This window comes from Bicyclus anynana, chromosome 24 (genome assembly GCF_947172395.1).
Source record: "Bicyclus anynana chromosome 24, ilBicAnyn1.1, whole genome shotgun sequence".
Lineage (NCBI taxonomy): Eukaryota > Metazoa > Arthropoda > Insecta > Lepidoptera > Nymphalidae > Bicyclus > Bicyclus anynana.
In genome coordinates, this window is record NC_069106.1 from 1,722,366 (window position 1) to 1,744,112 (window position 21,747).

The following is a 21,747-nucleotide window of genomic DNA, read 5'->3' on the forward strand; positions in this document are numbered from 1 at the left end:
CGCTAATCTCAGGAACTACTGGGGCGATTTGAAAAATTCTTTCAGTGTTAGGTAGCCCATTTATCGAGGACGGCTATGGGCTATATATTATCTCTGTATTCCTACGGGAACGGGAACCAAGCGGGTAAAACCGCGCGGCGTCAGCTAGTTTCAAATAATTCCTCCTAATCAGTAAGTAAATGCGACGCAATTAAACGTCGACTTCTCGAATAGATCGTTAAATTACAACATGACCGTTAATCTGAAACAGTTAATGAACAAAGCATAATGAAAATGGAGTTCAATTGTGCGGAAAATGGGAAAAGAGATGTAAAATCGCCGAGAAAATTCATTATGATTCTTAATAAACTAGAAAACAATTGAAGTTACAGAATTATTACACTTCTATACAAAAAATCCTGATCTGCCTAGTGGGCTAAAGTCGTGCCTTCCCATTCTTTTACACAATTTAATAACTTAAGAGGAAATAGTCATATTATAGAAAAAGATATATTTTTTTCTTTACAAGTTAGCCCTTGACAACAATTTCACCTGATGGTAAGTGATGATGCAGTCTAAGATGGTAGCGGACTAACTTGTTAGGAGGATGAAAATCCACACTCCTTTCAATTTCTACACGGCATCGTACCGGAACTTGGCGGTACGTCTTTGCTGTTAGGGTGGTAACTAGCCACGGCCGAAGCCACCCATCAGCCAGACCTAGACCAATTAAGAAAACCTCAATCGGCCCAGCCGGGGATCGAACCTAGAACAACTCTTTAAGCCCCCATTCACACCAGAGTTTTTTTAACGGACGTTGAAAAAGCGTTCAAATACAACAAATGCATTCCCAATCATTCATTAGAAGTAGGTCATTAGAAGTAGACCATGTATTAAATTAAGAACGATAAAAAAGCCAACGCTGGGTTTTTAACATATTATCGCTTTTTTAACTCTCGTGCGAATGAGGACGGGCGTCTCCTCTGAGAACACACTGCATCCCCCGATTTTATTACATTCGTTTTACCATCATCATCATCATATCAGCCAATGGACGTCCACTGCAGGACATAGGCCTTTTGTAGGGACTTCCAAACATCACGATACTGAGCCACCTGCATCCAGCGAATCCCTTCGACTCGCTTGATGTCGTCAGTCCACCTAGTGCGGGGTCGCCAATTATGTAAATTATTGAATCTACACAATGAGATTCTGACTACAGGATCTCTTAACTATTTTGCAGGATTACAAAGGTGAGAAAGAAACAACTATTTCGGATTTTTACAGCGGAGTGTCTATTGATGCGCTTATAGGGGCGGATCTGTACTGGGAGATAATGGGTTCTACTATAAAATCGTTAGGTGACGGAAGGCCATATTTATGTAACTCGCAATTCGGTTGGATTATTTCCGGACCAATAGAATTGAGTAGGTGCACAAAACAAAACAATTGCAATTTTGCTGTTACCGCGTTATCGGACGAGCAATTAGACAATCAAATATCGAAATTCTGGGAAGTCGAAGAGCTACCGCAGAAATCACTTCTTAGTGATAGCGAGAAAGTGTGTGAGCAACACTTCAAAACACACAATAAACACACATAATTATCCATACACAGCAGCGGCGAAGAGTCCATACAAGCCGATTCCCGCAAGGTCATCATCATCATATCAGCCGATGGACGTCCACTGCAGGACATAGGCCTTTTGTAGGGACTTCCAAACATCACGATACTGAGCCGCCTGCATCCAGCGAATCCCTGCGACTCGCTTGATGTCGTCAGTCCACCTGGTGGGGGACCAACACTGCGCTTACTAGTGCGGGGTCGCCATTCCAGCACTTTGGGACCCCAACGTCCATCGGCTCTTCGAACTATGTACCCCGCCCATTGCCACTTCAGCTTCGCGAATCGCTGAGCTATGTCGGTGACTTTGGTTCTTCTGCGGATCTCCTCATTTCTGATTCGATCACGCAGGGATTCGTTTTATGGATTGACGCAATGGATGATGGAAGCAATTTCAAAGACGTATTCACGTCAAAAGAAAAGCAAACATCCGCATTGTAACTCAAAAAGTAATTGCAAAAGTTACAATTGAGAGTATTAATTTTCGAAATAACAAGGCATAATGGGAAGTAAATAGCCGAGCGCAGCGAACGAGTCGTAAATCATCTGAACAAAAGACGGAAAGCAAACACAAATTAGGCTTATAATCGTTTAAGTGAACGCAAAGGCTTGCTTTTTTAAGATTCTGCCACCCAGGATTCTGGGCGATCTAAATACAAAAGCATAAAAAATCATATTTTTCTTGGTTTTTGTAGAAGCTAGATAAAGGTATTATGAGGAGAATTAAAGTTTAACTAAATTCAGCCGCCAAGCAAGCTTATCTTTGTTTCAGTCTGAAATACAGTTTTAGAGTTTGGTTGTTGGTAAAAGTGATAGCTAGGTTACTACACCATTGATGAGTTCCTTAATCATAAAGATGCTTAAAGGCCGTTGGACCAGCTTTCACCTTCACACAGGAAGAAGAACTATAAGACATTGTAATGTTGTCATCAATTGTAAATTATAATATTGTATGTTTTTTTTAAAAAGAGCAACTGTTGAGTTTCTTGCCGGTGTCTTCTCAGCAGAACCTGCCTTCCGAACCGTGGTAGAATCTTTTCAAATAGTCAACTGACGAGTCAAAAGTACTTGTAATCTGAGCCTAATTGAAATAAATGAATTTTGAACATATCAGCCACGAGCTATTTTTTCTACATAATATGTATCTATTGCTCTGACAATTAGAACTGATACTCTAAAAGACAAATGGCCATTGCCAGCCATTGTCTTAAATCAATAGGCATCAAAACATTTAAATAAAATTGAAGTGTTTGTCTGTGACTTAAACATAACTGTGTTTTTTTCAAATGTGTTATTAAAATACAAACAATCTTTTTGAAAATTCTTGTCGGTCTGTATGTTTGTCCGAGCTAATCTCCTAAACAGCAGAGCTAATTTTATTGGAACTTCCACTGAAAGATGGAGGAGGATATTGAGCAAGCTATATAGCATTTTAAGCCGAAAAATTATTAATTTCGGAAAATTTATGAAAAACTGAATTTCAAATCGAAGTTGCGGGCGTTTGCTAGTAGCAAATAGATCTTTAAATGCAAATCTTGAACATAAAGATATCCTTTACAACAGCTATGACTCAGAAGCGATCACACTCAAAGATCAATACAACAACAACAACAACAAAGCGTTCACAACAACCATACAACAACGTCCGAAGCGTGAACCCGATCGCAAACGGACATCTTGTGAGATCTCAATCTCTAAACCGAATGCGCGTAGACAAATAGCCGTGGAGAACAATCGGCAACAGTTTAAAAACAATTTTGTTGTGCCCGACCAATTACTGAACGAGATCTGTGCCCGAGATATGTCTAACGCCTAAGGGCTCTCACACACATGGCAACACGAGTAAGCGATATATTTTTTTATGGTCTTTAAAAAGCAGTACAAAAAAATTGGAATTAATTCTCTTATTTTCTACTAACGATTCGAAAACTAATGTGTGGAGATGACATTTGTAGATAGGTCACGTAATTAATCTTTTAATCGGATGTAATTCCAATACATTTTTTTTGTTTTCGTAGTGTCAACGTTAGTACAACAGAATGATGAGTAAGCCCTCGTGTGTCCGTCAGTGTCACAGTGAATTTTTTCATTTATAAATAATTGACAGCACAAGCTGATGTCGCACTTGATGGTAAGTGGAAAACCATCGACTGTAAAGTAAACAATACTTCACAGAGCACGGAAGGAACATAACCTAAAAAGTTTCGCACTTTGCACATCAATCTGAAGCGTATGCCTATATGCCTGTGAACACAACAATGCTGCTGCAGCCAATAGAATCGATCTTACGATTTTACAACTTCTTTGATATTTTTTTTAACTATTTAACAATATTTTCTCACTCATATTAGTTATTAATTAAATCACCCGGCTCTTGTAACATACACCAGACATTTTACATTACATAATTCCATTAGCATGCATTCAATTAATATCGGATACTAAAATTATCGCCTTGTGTACGGAGGGCCTAACCCCTAAATCATCTCTTAATAATAATAGGCCCACAAGCAACGTATTATAATCGCTGTCCATCTCTATAAACACAACCTGCACTCTTCTAACGCATGGTGAAAGTGTATCTCTCCTCTCGCTCCAATGTTGACAGCCCTCGTTTAGAAACCATAGACCCGCCTATCAGCGTTTAAAATCAAACTGTCTAATTATACCCACATCACTAGGAAGGCATCAAAGGAGGCATTTTTTAATTAATTTAATCCCAAAACTATTATAATGCGGCCAATTTTGGATACCTAATAATTCGTGACGCGCTAACAAGAATGTCCCGACGCCATTTTGGAACGCGCTCCGTTAATTTAATGACACGGTTGCTTGTTTAGGTTAACTTTAATTAATGGCGTTTTGTGAATTGAGATAAATTAACCGAACAAATGCTGGTGTAATGGTTTTTTTTTTTATTTTAAATTGGAATCTTTGAGTTAGCTTCATGACAATTGTGTCACATTTTTTTTTAATTTTATGGTACTTTGTCGCTAGTTCAAAATATCTTACAGGGGTTTGGTCTACAACTGAATCGATAGTAAAAATTGGAAGTTTAATACTATAATTATTATTTTAATATTGTGTAAAACCTAAACTTAAAAGATGAGCAATGTTAAATATAATAATCTAACTCATTAATTTCTCCAGTTTTACAGCAACCAACAAATAATTTATTTATTATTTACCTACAGGCAAAGATCGATAACCATACAGGCTATTTATAATTATCTTACGAATTCTTTCACGTTATTATAAATTTTTCTGATGATTATTGATTTATAACCTTATGTTAACTTTGCTTATTAACGTTTCTTTCCAATAGACAAATACGACTATAATTGTATGTCATACGAGTAGCTCTGTATTCAGTGATTAGAACCGTCATGTTATATTCAATTATCCAATGTTGCCAACATCCAAATATAGCATCATATTATACAAACTCTTTTTAGTCGATTCGAGAAATAAATAATAAAATAATCCACTATTTTACTAAATTACAATACTATTTACACTTTATAGCGTCCTTGCGATCCGAGAATCCACTTTCAAATGAACTTGTTACTTAAATTGACGTAAATCTTAGTCTCCCTTGTCTATGACTCTACGGTTGGTTTGCTATAATTCCTCCAATATCAACATAGAGGATATAATTATTGAATGCCAATCGTTCAGCTGTGCTTTTTTAAATTCTATTTCTGTATTTGAGTAAATTTAAGTCATATTTAGTGTAAAGTGTTCACTTGAAAGTTACACTCGAACCTTTGTCACTTTGATAATGTGTCCTATCACTTACGTTCACTTTACGTTCATTTTACGTTTCATTTTCACTTTCACTTAACTCATCCATGTCCATATCTATTAGTTCTTCATCTTCTTCTTCGTACGAGTTGTTAAACTGGTGACCGTCTTCCGGTTTAGAGCTCGATGATCCGGATTTGGTTCCAGTTTTCGCTTCTTCTTCTTGCTGCATTCTTTTGTGTTTCGTTCTTCTGTTTTGGAACCACACTTTCACCTGAGGAAGAAAGAAGAGGTTAAAATTGGAATTGAGTTTAACGGGCGGGCGGGAATTGCACTGAGCGGGATTTATAATATCATCACAAAAAAATTATCTTATTAATAGTTAGATTACACTATTAGTATAAAGATATATTTATTTAATTTTATTTATGATTTACAAGGTTTACAAGGGTTGATAGTTTTTTTTTACTGATAGAAGATACAAATTGTTGCTTATAAACAATTTTGAGAATTTTTGTAACCAGCATTAATATAAATATTTTTTTTATTTCGCCCCCTTGTCTACAAATTATACATAGACAATACAGTAAAAGTGTACAAAACAGCCAATAAATATGTGGAATTGAATTCATATACGGTATAAGTTGTCAATGTCATGAACATTGTCTTTATTATTTGTTTTAAAAAAAAACAAATTAATGACGTATACAAGTCGTTGCGTTTTACGCAACAAAAGTTAATATGATTTCGAGTAACAATACGGTATCAGAGAGTTGATTATTTGCCATTCTGTTACATTACAATTCAAACAACAATAAATTATTTTGCGTTTCTTGATAGTAACAAATTGAATGTGATTATATTGTACTTATTTATGAATAATTCAAGCACGTTTATTTCAAGTAGAATTCTATAATAACACTTTTGTCTATGGCTAAAGATATATTTTGTAGTAAGTATTAGTAGGGTTCGGAAGACGGATTGTATAAACCTTGCAAGTAGCTCAGTATAGGTCTAAAAAAATATTAAAATGGGTTTAAATATTTTTTAAAAGAACATACTAATACTGTGGTCTGTGTGACAGTTACGAATAACCTAAAAGGTAAAATTGCAACGCATGTGGTTTTATTATCTCTATATGCTAATGCTAATATTATATAAAGAGGAAAGATTTCATTGTTTATTTATTTGTTTGCATTAAATTGGCTCTGAAACTACAGAACCGATTTGAAAAATTCTTTTACTGTTGGGGTGGCTATACCTACTATCCCCGAGTGATATAGGCTAAATTTTATCTCTGTATTCCAGAGCACGCGGGTGATAACGCGGCGTCATTAAAATTCATTATTCGTTTAGAAACTTTGAATAAAAAACGAAAGAACTCACTTGTGATACATAACTTTTTATTGTTCATCTAAAGGGCTAGAACCCAGAGCCCAGTAGGTAAATCTAGTTATTAATAAAATGCACATATTTTAGTAATTTCTTTAAACATCGTTGTTTCTCGTAAACTTTAAAGCCAACAAACATCCTTTAACCATAACCAATAAAAATTGCGCACACAAGTCACAATAATTCAACATTTATATCCAAAACTGTGATCTGCATTACCATATTTTCTCAGTGCAACGCTAAACTAAAGCACTGAATAGATTTCAACGGCCATTAACTCCGTGACAGATTGCCACACAAAATGGCGGCGGTGTTTTGCGCGGGAAATCTCATTGTAGCGCGTAGAAATTTTTCGACAGTTTTCTTTCAATACGATGTGAAATATGACCGGGGTGGTGTCTGAATAGTTTTATTATCCCCAACCCTTTATGCTTGGGTTAATCGTGCGTAGGAATACATTATCCTTGTGATATAAATTGAAATATTTACTTCGCTGTATGAGTTAATTTTATAGTTATTCTATATATTGCTGACTAGCACATGCCCCGCGGTTTCACCCGCGTAGTTCTCGTCCCGGTGAGAATACTGGAATAAAATATAGCCCATGACACTCACAAATAACGTGGCTTTATAGTGGTAAAATAATTTTCAAAATCGGTTCAGTAGATCCAGAGATTACCCCCTACAATACTACGAACTTTACCACTTTTTAATATTAGTATAGATGGATTAAAAACAGAGACTAACTTACTTTCGCAATTTTCGCTGTATAGATGCGAAAGTTTGTCTGTCTGTTACTTTTCACGGGTAAACCAATGTTGATAAATTTCGCTACAAAGGAAAATTGGAATTGAAAGCAAAACATAGGCTATATTTGGTCGTCGATAACATAAATATAAGGAAGTTAGAGAGGGCTAAAAGTTTGTAGGAGTTATTTTATATTTGAAGTTAAATTTAAAAAAAATTGTGCATAAATTATGACATAAATATAAAGTAGGTAAATGTGATTAAGGAAATTTGAAAATTTCTTCCTTATGGGGTAGTTGAATTTTTTTATGAAATTCTTTAATTTTTCATTTTATATTTAAAGTAATTGATAAATACTTTGACTATCATTAAATCAAATGTAATAAATAATGGCGTTAAGAAGGAAATGGAAAATTACATAAAATATTATCACGCGGATGAAGTCGCGAGCGCACACAAGTTATACATACATACATAAAGTATTTATGTAAAACGTTCGTATGCTTATGACATTATAAACTACACCCTTTATTTATCTATCCAGTAATCCCAATACATCCCTCTCTCTTACCAGTAGCCCGTCTCGCTCTGTCTCGCACCATTAAACCTCATACAAAGGGTGCTTGATTGATATTTGATGTCGATATGTAGTGCTAATGTACCGTGGCCGTGTTCATTGTAATATAATTTTAGGGGGATTGGATGATCCCTTATGATCCCCTTATCCGGATCATCCAATCGTTTGTCTTTTATATTTTTTTTTACACAAAAATCATGTTTCCGGAGGTGAAATGGATGTTCCTTTGAAGATAGGTAAATCTATCTTCTATACTACATAGTGCCGTGATAGCCCAGTGGATATGACCTCTGCCTCCGATTCCGGAGGATGAGTGTTCGAATCCGGGGCATACACCTCCAATTTTTCAGTTGTGTGCATTTTAAGAAATTAAATATCACGTGTCTCAGACCGTAAAGGAAAACATCGTGAAGAAATCTGCATACCAGAGAATTATCTTAATTCTCTGCGTGTGTGAAGTCTGCCAATCCGCATTGGGCCAGCGTGGTGGACTATTGGCCTAACCCCTCTCATTCCGAGAGGAGACTCGAGCTCAGCAGTGAGCCGAATATGGGTTGATGTCGAGATGAGGTTGTAGATTTCTAATGCCAGATCTTAGACTATATCTAAATATACGAGTGTTGCCATTAAACTTATAACAACCTCAGCTCGCAATTAGTTAACAATGATCCCCATAATTTGCAGTTAGGTCCCTGTATTTAACGTTCGTAAACTTATTTGCACGTTTTAACATGTTAAAAATTATAACCTCTCAACCATTTAACACAAAGGTTAAATTGCATAACAAAGACCGTTAACTTAACGTGTCATTGTTTGCGATGATGTTAAAATTATGGTTTAAATAGTCATTCCGTTTTATCACATTTGAGGTAATTATTGGTTGGTATTGTTCTTTATGTCGTATATTACTTCTTAGTTTAACTTTGTATGGTTTTGTGTTTAATTTGTTTCTTTGAACTGTAATGACACGTATCCATACTATAATATTATAAATGCAAAATTAAGTCTGTCTGTATGCCTGTTATCTTTTCACGGCATCGTCTAAATTGATTCGGATGTTAAGAGTAATATTAATTTAAATTAAACAGAACAGAACTCTTTTTATTTGAAAATAGAAAAAGGGCAGATTAAAAAAAAACAATTTAGAAATTAGAACACAGATACAATTTTGGATAGAAGCAGGCGTTACTTTGCGGAAGTTCATCATGAATATATAATAATTTAATTATTTTGCTATTATCCGCGAAAAACCGACGGAGATGTTGACTCGACAACGTGCAATTGCAAAGTGACTTTGCAATTGCACGTTGTCTAGTCAACATCTCCTGAGTATGTTCCGGTTTCAGGGTGACACGTACGTTGAGAGTATTTTGTCAGACCTGGGTGACGTTGTCGCATGGGTTCGTCGGCGTTTTGCGGATAATAGCAAAATAAATAAATTATTATATATACAGATACAATAGTAAAGTTTGTCTGTCTGTTTAAGACAAAACTAGGCTGATAAGGTAAGCTTGAACATAAATCCATTAGTTACAGTTTCAGTGATACTCTACCTCCCAGAGAAAGTCGAATCTCAGACAAAGACACAGACGACCGCTAGTGTATAATAAAAAGTAGGTACTTTCTTCAGTCACCCACAAATGTAATAGGCGAGTAATCACATAGAAATCACCGCAATGATAAATCGGTGTTATAACCCACCACCCCAAAAGTAAGGGTTGAACAAACCGGTCCCACGGGTCCGTGATGGATGGGGTGGCGTAAATCGGCCTACGGGACCCGTCGGTTCCACGAGTAATGGGGATTTTTATGGTTGTCCATTGTCTATGGTTTATTGAGATTTTGTCTCTATTAGATACAGTTGGCGAGAAAAATGTTAACCATTCATTTATTTTTTCACGATCTTACATCCACTACTTACAGTGTGCAAGAAAAATCATTACCATTAATTCACTTTACCCCATTTTACTTCTATTATTTACGGTGGCAGAGAAAAGTCTTTATACGATATCGGAAATCGAAATTATATTATGTAGTTATTTCTTTTCATACAAATTCGACTGTTTACTCGTATTTTGAACCAACTTCAACTCGCATTTATACTATAATGTATGTTTGTATTTGTGTAAGATGCATTTAGCATACATTACTAGTTATATCCACACGTATTTTTTGCAATGCAAAAAGATTTTGATGTGACTTAAAACCATTACAAGTGCCTAGGTCAAGCTTGGAAAATACATATATAATTTCTTTACATTTTTAAAATAAATTTTACACGTATTTGTAATAAATCAATATTACAAATAGGCAGATAAAAATGTAAAAGAATAAATAAACGTAGTAAGTAATATTACGAAGGACATACAATACACGAAGTTTAAATTACGATTTTCCAGTAACCATTAAAGCAATTACTTGATACCCGTTAGATATAGGTCAAACAATAAACTAATAATTCTGCATTGTTTTATACTCAATAATAACGTGATCTATAATCTATAAGTAAATAATGAGGTACAAACACGACGATACTACTATTTATGAAGGAAGCTAATGTGAAGGACCCAATTTCATATCCAATTTGTGTTTCTGACACGCTTTTATTTATGCTTAACGTTTCAAAAGTAGTCATTGTCAGCCTTATATATTTTATAGTTCAAAATATATTCCGTAGGTAGGTATATCCGTAATAGCGGATGCCTGAACATTCGTCCATGTGGAAGCTCTTCTAGTCATTCATTAAAAAGGAACAACTCCGTCCTAAAAAAGGTTTAAAGAGGTTGTTTAGGTAACCTTAATATCCACCACATTTTTCATTAATGCTTCATTCCTATTGGTCATAGCGAGATGTTATATACCTAACCTTTACCAAGCATTACTCGATAAATTTTCAATTTATCGACGGCCGCGTGGCGCAGTGGGTAGTGACCCTGCTTTCTGCATCCACGGCCGTGGGTTTGATTCCCACAACTGGAAAATATTTGTGTGATGAACATGGGTGTTTTCCAGTGTCTGTGTGTATTTATACATTATATAAGTATTTATATGTAGTATATAATTGTATATTAATATTATAATATCAACTATCTTAGCACCCATAACACAAGCTACTTTGGGGCTAGATAGTGATGTGTATTGTTTAAGTATATTTATTTATTATTATTATTATTAATTTAAATTCAGGTCAAAAAATCTAACCTGCTAATTACAACTAAAAGTACTAAAAAAGCAATTAAAACATGTAAACCATACATCAACTTAACGAGTCGTAGAACACATAAAAACTTAATTTACCATACGAGAAACAAAATATGATATGTTGTAATATTACGACAATTACTTTTTCATGCTAATTTATAATGTAGTATCACATTCTGTGTACGACACGATGACAATAAAATTTAATTCGATCACATCTGCCGGCTAAAGAAGAACCAGTACACAGGACCCTCTATGATATAGTCGCTATAGTCTAAGAGCTAGTACCATTTTTCAGAAGTAATCTAAACAATTCAGTTTTAAATTCTTGCAAAGCTTTAATGTGCCTTCCAGCTTTATTTTTTGACACTGAAATGTAGATATTTTCAATTAAAAAATACAAACCGTAATATACGCACTGTTACAAAAGCTTCATTAGAATTTTTTATAATACCTACTAAAAATAAAAACGTAAATAAAATATTAATACCAACTACAAAATTAGTTTAGTTAAGTGAAGTTAAAGACGGAACGTTGTAGACTTTAGTGTGAATTTATGTAGTAAAAATATAGACAATAAGCAAAAATATACCATCCTACCATCAGGTGAGATTGTAGTCAAAGGCTAACTTGTAGAGACAAAAAGAAATACTAAAATACAAAATAGTACTGATGCTATGAAGTAACTATCTAAGCAGGAAATTATATAATTTTTGTTCATCAGTATAGGTATATTTATACACAAACATTTAGCCCACACGCTCTTAGCCTATGCGGTTTCAAGTGGGGCTCTTAAACAACTGGTCCTATAACGGTGTAAGAGTCCGCAAACAATTTTGATGGAAAGGGGGCGAAATCCGTGAAAATGGAACCCACTGTATAAATAAAGGGTGTCATTCGCTGCCCCGAAATACTATTAAGTGCTTATGTACGCGATTATACTCCCCGACGTATTAGGGGAACGGGATAGCTGTATACAAAATCCTTTGCGAGTAAACGAGACGGAGATACAAAGGGGAGATGCGCAATTAAGGGGTAGCACGAAGTTACGAATTGGACCAGAATTTAAGCGGAAAGCTATTTATCTGTGTATTACTTTATTGTCGATCCATTAGTGCGAGAGGGACAGATGTATGGGGAGGGAGGGAGAGGCGATTATGCGACAAATTGGGGTTGTTAGGCAACTGTAATTTTTGCGCCAATTTCGCTATTGTCGTTAAAGAGGAGCCGTTTATACAGGGTGGCCTTTTCTACACTAATATTATAAAGATAATTATATATTTTTGTAAAAATCATCATTTAATCATTTTTACCAAATGATTTTGTATGATGAGTTAACTAAATTCAAAAAAATATAAGTCAAATTGGTATTTACTCATCTTCGGTCAAGACACTCGTATAATTAGATATCAAACTTCTCAAGGTAAGTTCGTTTGATTGTTAATTATCTGGCATTCGTTATATTTTTATTTCTAATTCAAGTTTTAATGATATGATAACAATTTAATGAAATGAAATCAAAATAAATTTATTTCAAGCAAGCTTAGTTTACTTTTAAAATGTCAAATTTAACTATACTTTTACTGTAGTTAAATTTGTAGACTCTTCGACATTCGGAAGGCATGTTTTGCTTTATTTTTTTTGAGCGGTGACGAAATTGATTAATAAAATGAAATAATGCAGCGATGCAATGGAAAGTATTACGCAACTCAATCACGTTTTTCAAAGGTGGCAACACCTAATTCAGTTTCCGGCAATTTCCCGGATGTAGTCATTACAGCGATCATTTTCGGCAGCATTATTGCGTTATTTTTATTGTATTCATTGATATTTATTATTCTATATCCTGTTCAATTTAATTTTTATCTTTTAATTTATTTTATTGATCGTTCCGTGACTTATTTGAGCGCTATTGAAATTATAGATTTCCTGCCACTTATCGAAATGATAACAATTATTTCTTCCAAACGGGTAAATCGGAAATGGTTTTTTAAAAAAAGACAATCGTTTATTTTCGTGCAGTTTTTAAGTTTTCGTAGCGTTAGCGTTTGTAGAAAGATAGTCGACGTGCCACATGGCTACAGACCCAGTAAGCTGCACCATTACTAAGTATACGACATTTATTTTCCGTATGCTCCACCCGTAGTAAGTAATTGCAAACTATTTATTACGTAGGTAAGTAACTCCCCCCAAGCCGTGATAGCCCAGTGGATATGACCTCTGCCTCCGATTCCGGAGGGTGATGTTCGAATCCGGTCCGGGGCATGCACCTACAACTTTTCAGTTGTGTGCATTTTAAGAAATTAAATATCACGTGTCGCAAACGGTGAAGGAAAAACATCGTGAGGAAACCTGCATACCAGAGAATTTTCTTAATTATCTGCGTATGTGAAGTCTGCCAATCCACATTGGGCCAGCGTGGGAGACTATTGGCCTAACCCCTCTCATTCTGAGGAGACTCGAGCTCAACAGTGAGCCGAATATGGGTTGATAATAATAAGTAACTCGTTTAAGTACCTATAGCTTATTTGTCTCAGTGCAATATACTTTCGTCTCCCATATTTCATAACTCGATTGGGCGTGCCCCGGGCGCCCCGTGTTAACACTCCGACCCCTCGCAGGGGGTTGTCTTGTATTGACACGATACTTCTTACTTTGATAACTAACTATACTCTACTCTCGTTGAGTTATTACTAACAGAACTCCGTGGTTTTATCTGCGTAGTTTTCATTCCTATGGGGATATAGGCATAAAATATAACAATTGCTAGTTGCTGATAAACTCTCTCTCTCTAAGGTAGCTCTCTTTTGGTGAAAGATTTTTAAATGAGTCCAGTAGTTTCAGAGTTACATACAAAAATACACATCTTTCCCCTTTAAAATGTTATTAAGGGATTGCTTTAAAAATATACATAGTTATTATATCTTTTGGAATTAACCTCTTAGATATCGATCTATTTGAATAGCTATAAGATTATAGCTTGGCAACTTCGTAACACCCGATGATCCGCGCGGGCCGGGGGCGTGTAACGATGAATGAAAAACCCACGACTGGTGCACCTCACTTCCCCGCACGCACGATTTTACAGCCACGCAGTCTTTCCCCCCGTCGCCACCATATCATGCGCTAACTTGTTAGGAGAACGATGTAAAATTCACACTCCATTTCAATTTCTACACGACATCGTACCGGAACGCTAAATAGCTTGGCGGTACGTCTTTCGTACCTAGCCACAGACGAAGCCTCCTACCAGCCAGACCTGGACTAATTAAGAAAACCTCAATCGGCCCAGATCGAACCCTTTACGTCCGTCTTGTAAATCCACCGCACACACCACTGCGCCAAACCATAATGCATGCGTGATGGGTCTAAGCTCCATATCCCCTCTCCTTTAAGTAAGTAAGCCTAGCCCAATAGGGTCTAGGACGACCCTATTGGGCTAGGCTAATAACAAGCGGTTAATGACGGTAGCCTGAGACAAACCGGCTTGTAGAAATAAAAAACTATGCCTATAAAAAGTTTATGCTCCAGTAATTAATTCTACATAACAAAATCCCCGCCCAGCGATAAATTTTGTCAAAGTATAAATTAGAAGGTAGTTAAAAGCCAATTTCCACTGTCATCGCACAAAAAACCTACGCAAAGACTGAAAACGAACATGGCCGCCAAAAATTTCCTTTAAAAAAGTCGTTTCGCAAGTCTCAATAATCGAATTACGTACGTAAACATTTTATCATAATGATTGTTTGTCACAGACTGAGGTAAAAAGATAGACGGATGTTGTAATTAATCTATTACAGCAGGCTTATTATACAATTGCTGAAAATAGAATTAGCTTTCATCTTTACACAAGAATTGCAATTAGTTGTTAACATTATAATGAATGATGATTATAAAAAGTTTATTGCTGGTTCTTCTCAGCAGATCTTCAGAACCGACAGTTTCTGCAAATTGTCAAACTTGACGTTTGAGAAGTGCTTGTAAATTAAGCTTACATTAAATAAATGAATTTTTATTTTCTTTTTGATTTTAAATCGTTCTATGAACATTTTGCTGCATTTGTGGCCTTGGTACGAGTAAATATCAAATTTTGCGAAAAATAGCATACCGTTTTTTTAAATTTTACAACGGTATATTTATTTGTGCATTTTTTTAAACAAAAACGTGCTTATGGATGTTGCGTTATTCATCATTTAAAATTATTATTCGCTAAATGAAAATAAATAATTTTGATTTACTTTGTTTTGATTTGACTTATGGTTATAACCTTCGAACCACCTTCAGAAATAGGAAATCAATGTCCAAAGTTTGTTATAATTTCTAAATTATTATCATTTTATTTTTTCAATGTAGTAAATTTTTCTGTCTACCTTTTTCTTTTAGTCTGTTGTGTGTATGCACAAGGCAGCTGTATGCAATTTACTTAATAATATAAAATTACAGGCTCTTAACCTGTTTTGATGGAAAAAATAAGGCATTTTTAGTCAAGAAACATTGTGAAAACGACCACAGACAAAAAAGCTTTTAATTGTTATTAGTGTGTTTATGAAGTCGAGAAAATTAATGTTATTCAGTTGTATTTTATGTTTTCAAAAATTAATTGTTTCCCAAAATCAAGTTTAATACATACTATAATATATTTTTTCATTCTTTTATTATTTACAAGTTAGTCCTTGACTACAATCTCACCTGATGGTAAGTGATGATGCAGTCTAAGATGGAAGCGGGCTAACATGTTAGGAGTTGAATGAAAATCTACACCCCTTTCGGTTTCTACACGAACGCTAAATTGCTTGGCGGTACGTCTTTCCGGTAGGGTGGTAACTAGCCACCACGATTATTAAAATCTCAATCAGCCCAGCCGGGGATCAAACCAGGACCTCCGTTTTGTAAATCCACCGCTTATTATTATGCCACGGAGGCCTTCAAGCCAATGGAAGAATACCTATAGATAATATCCGTTGCGTTCTATCTCATAATAATAATATCCTACTAATATTATAAACGGAAAGTTTGTATGGATGTTTGTTACTCTTTAACGCCGCAACTACTGAACCGATTTGGTTGAAATTTGAAAATGGAAATAGATTTTAATCTGAATTAACATAAAGGCTACTTTCATCCCGGAAAATCCATGGTTCTCGAGGGATTTGTGAAAAACTAAATTCCACGCGGACGAAGTCGCCTTTAAAATATAAATTTAATATTAATGTCGATTACTATTTAAGTATTAGTCTATTATGATTCCGTCCTGTTTCAGATATTTACAACTTCACGCATGAAATAGTTACAAATTATTCAAAACGAATCCAACACAAGCCTCATCAAAACGTAATAAATATAACAGCTGTTCACGGCTCATTACCACAGCAATTTTCAATGTTAATTATATCGAAGAACATCGCGATTTTGAAACTGATTGGTGAAAAAATTAAATGGATTAAATTATGTTGTAAATATGCCGACCGGCCTATGTTGTCAAGTGTTCCGTATATTAGAAGTTCCTATAAGTGGCTCACAGCAGAGCGAACTGACAGATATAACTTAATGCTAGCCACAAACGGTCAATTATTCTCACGTTTCTGTAGCACCCACGACTATAATTGATCGTGTGTTGGTACGTACATAACTTGTATAGTATGCCGCGTGAGTGCCGTTTTCTTTTTAGAAACGTGAGAATAATTGACCGTTTGTGGCTAGCATTAAGGGCCTGCAACGCAAATCACACGTTCAGTTTTAGTAGAGCGAGCATTGCGTAATTATGCAATTTTCACTACTACTAAAACTACATTTTATATATATATATATAAAAATGTAGTAGATAGATACACTGGCCCAATACGGATTGACAGACTTCACACACGTATAGAGAATTAAGAAAATTCTCAGGTTTTCTCAAGATGTTTTTTTCACCGTTCGAGATACATGATAGTTAATTTCTTACAATTACTTTATGTAAGTAAAATGTGTAAATTTGTTGAATATTCAGGTAAAAATAATTGTATATCTTGAGGAACCCTAACTGTTAACAGTCACGTATGGCTGCACTTGGTTTTTTTTAATTTATTTTTTTAATGAAAATTACACTTTTATATAAAAGTAACAAAGACTAATTTTCCGTAATAAATTTCTTTTAACTCTGAAGTCTTCAATTTGCACTAATTCATCACGAAATTGCTTTAATTTGTAATAATATTATGTATATGTCTAAAGTTTTTACGTGCTTCAAAAGCTCTGAGAGTAGGTATTAGAACTAATTTATAAGGTAAGGTAAGGTATATTTAGGCGATGCTTCGTTGATAACTGAACTATCATTTGCTTTTTTTCATTTTTAATATTTACAAGTTAGCCATTGACTACAATCTCACTTAATGGTAAGTGATGATGCAATCTAAGATGGAAGCGGGCTAACTTGATGGAAATCCACACCCCTAAAATCTACGCTAAAAGGGACGCTAAATCGATTGGCGGTACGCCTTTGCCGGTAGGGTGGTAACTACCCACGGCCGAAGCCTCCCCTCAGCCAGACCTGGACCATTGAAAACCTCAATCAGGCCAGCCGGGGATCGAACCCAGGACATCCGTTTTGTAAATCCACCGCGCTTACCACTACGCCACGTCGTCCGTTAACATTTTTTAAATAATAATATTTAGGTATATATAAAAGAATTTTAAGAAATTAAATATCACGTGTCTCAAACGGTGAAGGAAAACATCGCGAGGAAACCTGCTTCCAGAGAATTTTTTTAATTCTCTGCGTGTGTGAAGTCTGCCAATCCGCATTGGGGCAGCGTGGTGGACTATTGGCCTAAACCCTCTCATTCTGAGAGGAGACTCGAGCTCAGCAGTGAGCCGAATATGGGTTGATAATGATGATGATAATATATAAAAGGAAGTCTGAAAGTGGCGCCAAAATGATAAAAGATTAGCTAGGTATGTACATGTAATGCGATGAAAGTCTTACTAGTGCCTGTACCTGTGAGAATGTTAAAATAGCAAGTGGAAGGACACAATAGGAGAGGAATCCCAAAGAAGAGATGGTTGGAGTGTGTGATAGAGGGCATGTGTGTAAAAAGAATAAATGATCAAAAGACAGACAGACAAAAAATAAGAAACAAAAACATTTATGGCTTCAGTATCTATACTACGAGTTATATTATAAAGCTGAAGAGTTTGTTTGTTTGCTTGAACGCGCTAATCTCAGGAACTACTGGTCCGATTTAAAAAATTCTTTCAGTGTTAGATAGCCCATTTATTGAGGAAGGCTATAAGCTATACATTATCCCCGTATTTCTACGGGAACGGGAAACACGAGGGTGAAACCGCGCGGTGTCAGCTAGTCGATTATACAATGCCCTTCAACATAAATTTTCAAAATACATATCTTCAATTTACAGAATTGGACCTACTATAGTTCTATTATAAGTATAAATTACAGTTATGATAATAATTATTACAAAAAATATAATAATATTTTTATTACTATTGTATTCATGAAGCCATTTCCTACCTACCTACCTACTTTTCAACGCGTATAAAGTATAATTAGTACTCATAATTCATTGTTAATATGTAATATTTTGCATTCAGGATGTACCACACCCTTAAAATTTGCACACATAACTAGTAATGTACCAAATAGGGTGTGAAGTTATTTCTTAATTTTATACTGAACTATATAATATAATATATTACATATGTTATATGTATATCACAGTGGATATGACCTCTGCCTTTGATTCAGAGGGCGTAGGTTCGAATCCGATCCGTGGCATGCACCTCCAACTTTTCAGTTATGTGCATTTTAAGAAATTAAATATCACGTGTCTCAAACGGTGAAGGAAAATCATCGTGATAAAACCTGCATATCTTTGAATTTTCTTAATTCTCTGCGTGTGTGAAGTCTGTCAATCCGCATTGAGTCAGCGTGGTGGACTATTAGCCTATCCCCTCTCATTCTGAGAGGAGACTCGTGCTCAACAGTGGGCCGAGTGTTAATGGTATATGAGTTATTAATGATTAATGATATATAATATTATTTTGTAGTTTAGGTAAGATTTTTTGTTTGTTACGATTTCACTCCGAGAGATTTTAAATATCTTTCACTTTTAGAAAACTACATTTTCAGTGAGTAACACAGGTTATTTTATACCCCTAGTCCCACGGGAACGGGTTCTACCCGAGCAAAACCACAGGACGTTTCCTAAACTAATATTAGGTATAAGGAGAAGTTTTAATTTTTTTGTTTGTTAATGTAATCTAAACTTATATTGTAAAGAGGAAAGATTTGATTGTTTGTTTGTTTGCATTGAGCTCTGAAACTACTGCACCGATTTCAAAAATTCTTTCACTGTTAGAAAGCTACACTATCCCCGAGTGCTAAATTATATCCCCGTATTCCTACGGGAACGAGAACTACGCGGGTGAAACCGCGTGGCGTCTGCTAGTTTATTGTAGTTGTGCTAGTTGTAGGTGTCATATTTTCAACATTATTAAAAATTAAACAAAAAAGAACAAATATATGGATAAATCAGAGAAAAATACTCGGTATCGATGGCTTAACATGCTCGCCGAAGCACGGGAGTCTAACGCCAACTAACTCTGGTCAGCCATCAATAGTCAATTTCAAATACGAAAGCTCAATTTATCATCCGAGGATTCAAACCTAGGACCTCACTCTCCACACTATCTACTACACATGGAGGCAGTTAGCCGAGGTATCTACACAGGTGAAACCGAAGGACAAGGCTAGTTGGAAATAATTGGAAATGACGTCGCTGATAAAGAAATCGCTAAATGCTATGATAAAGTATCAAACGTTGCGAATAATAGCTGAAAATTATAAAAAACGTTTTAATTGCCTACTCATTAGCGATTCGCGTGCGCCCTGTACTGTCTGCAAAACAGACTGCGTTACTTGTGTGATGTCTGTATCATAGATAGATAGATAGATAGATAGATAGATAGATAGATAGATAGATAGATAGATATACTTTGTTTGCACACCACAAAGACAAAAACAAGTGAAATAAAAACAAATTAGGAAGAGATCAGCATACAAAAGGCGGCCTTATCACTAAGTAGCGATTTCTTCCAGGCAACCTTCGGTTTAGGAAAACTTAAGGACATCAGCAGGTGGCGTAAAACAAAAATAACCATAGTATTAGTAATACACATACATACAAATAATTTACATCCTAATACATAATCAATATTACACAAATACCTACAATAATGAATAAAATACATATCAAAATATACTATATATAGCGAATGGATATGTAGGATCACCCCAGGATCCTAATCCTAGATACGCCAATGATTGAGTTTTATTATTATTTCATATACATGTAATGTCTGTTCTGCGGTCGGTACGCGGGTGTGGTCGGCAGTCGGCACTATTGGCCCAGTTTCTACAGCATTGATAGTTTTTACAGCGAGCGCGGGTGATTGCGCCACGTTTCACATTACCTGTATATTAGTGCATACTAATGCGCCGATTTGATAGAGATGTCTGATTAATTAATAACCGATTTATAGCCGATTGTTTTACAAAACCTTTTGAAGTGATACATTCATTATGGGAGGGTAAATCGCTTGGTAACGTAAGAGTTTTCCTTCTTATAAGTAAACTAGCTGACGCCACGCGGTTTCACCCGTGTGGTTCCCGTTCCCGTAGGAGTTCAGGGATAATATATAGCCTATAGCCTTCCTCGATAAATGGGCTATCTAACACTGAAAGAATTTTTCAAATCGGACCAGTAGTTCCTGAGATTAGCGCGTTCAATCAAACCAACAAACAAACTCTTCAGCTTTTTAATATTAGATTTAGATTACAAAGCCTTTTGAAGTGATACATTCTTTATGGGAGGGTAAATCGCTTGATAAAGTAACGTGTTACAGCTGAAGTTGGCACGTTTGACACTTGCACAGAGCTAACTTCGGACTGGTTTTACGACCACAGATTTTTTTGATCTTTGGTAGCCCAGTGGATATGACCTCTGCCTCCGATTCCGGATTCCGGAGGGTGTGGGTATAGGCGTAAACAGCGGGTGGGCTAGGTGGTCCGGGGCTGGCCCCTTAATGTGGGCCTGGGCCCACATTAAGGGGCCAGCAGTGTGCCAGCAGTTTCTGCAGTGTGCCGAATATGGCTTGATACCGACTTTTTGCGTGTAACATCGCAGGACCCAGCTAGTTCTAATTACATTGTTTGACTCAAACGTACCTGTGTCTCAGTCAAGCTCAACACTTGAGCCAGTTGTTTCCTCTCCGCCCCCACCACGTAATGGTTCTTCTCGAAGGCATGCTCCAGCTTCAGGAGTTGCGAGGGGGAGAAGGCGGTCCGGATCCTCTTCGGCTTCCTGAAGGGTTGGAGTAGGAAACCAGGGATGTCTGGACCTGTGGGATAAAAAATGCTTAGATAAAGGTACGAGTATATTTATAGTTGTTCTTCATCGTCATCATCATCATATCAGCCGATGGAC

At 35.9% G+C, this 21,747-nt stretch overlaps 1 protein-coding gene across 1 annotated transcript in view; it reads right to left on the bottom strand.

Annotated features, from left to right (window-relative positions):
* Positions 1-6: 6 nt before the first annotated feature.
* The window catches only part of LOC112044014 (homeotic protein empty spiracles-like), a 42,779-nt gene continuing 21,038 nt past the window's right edge, over positions 7-21,747 (bottom strand). The window contains exons 2-3 of the mRNA XM_024079733.2: positions 21,489-21,661; positions 7-5,620 (exon numbers count right to left, since the gene is read on the bottom strand). Of these exons, the coding sequence (XP_023935501.1) occupies positions 5,420-5,620; positions 21,489-21,661 (374 nt within the window). The 3' untranslated portion in view covers positions 7-5,419. The remainder of the gene's footprint in view (positions 5,621-21,488; positions 21,662-21,747) is intronic.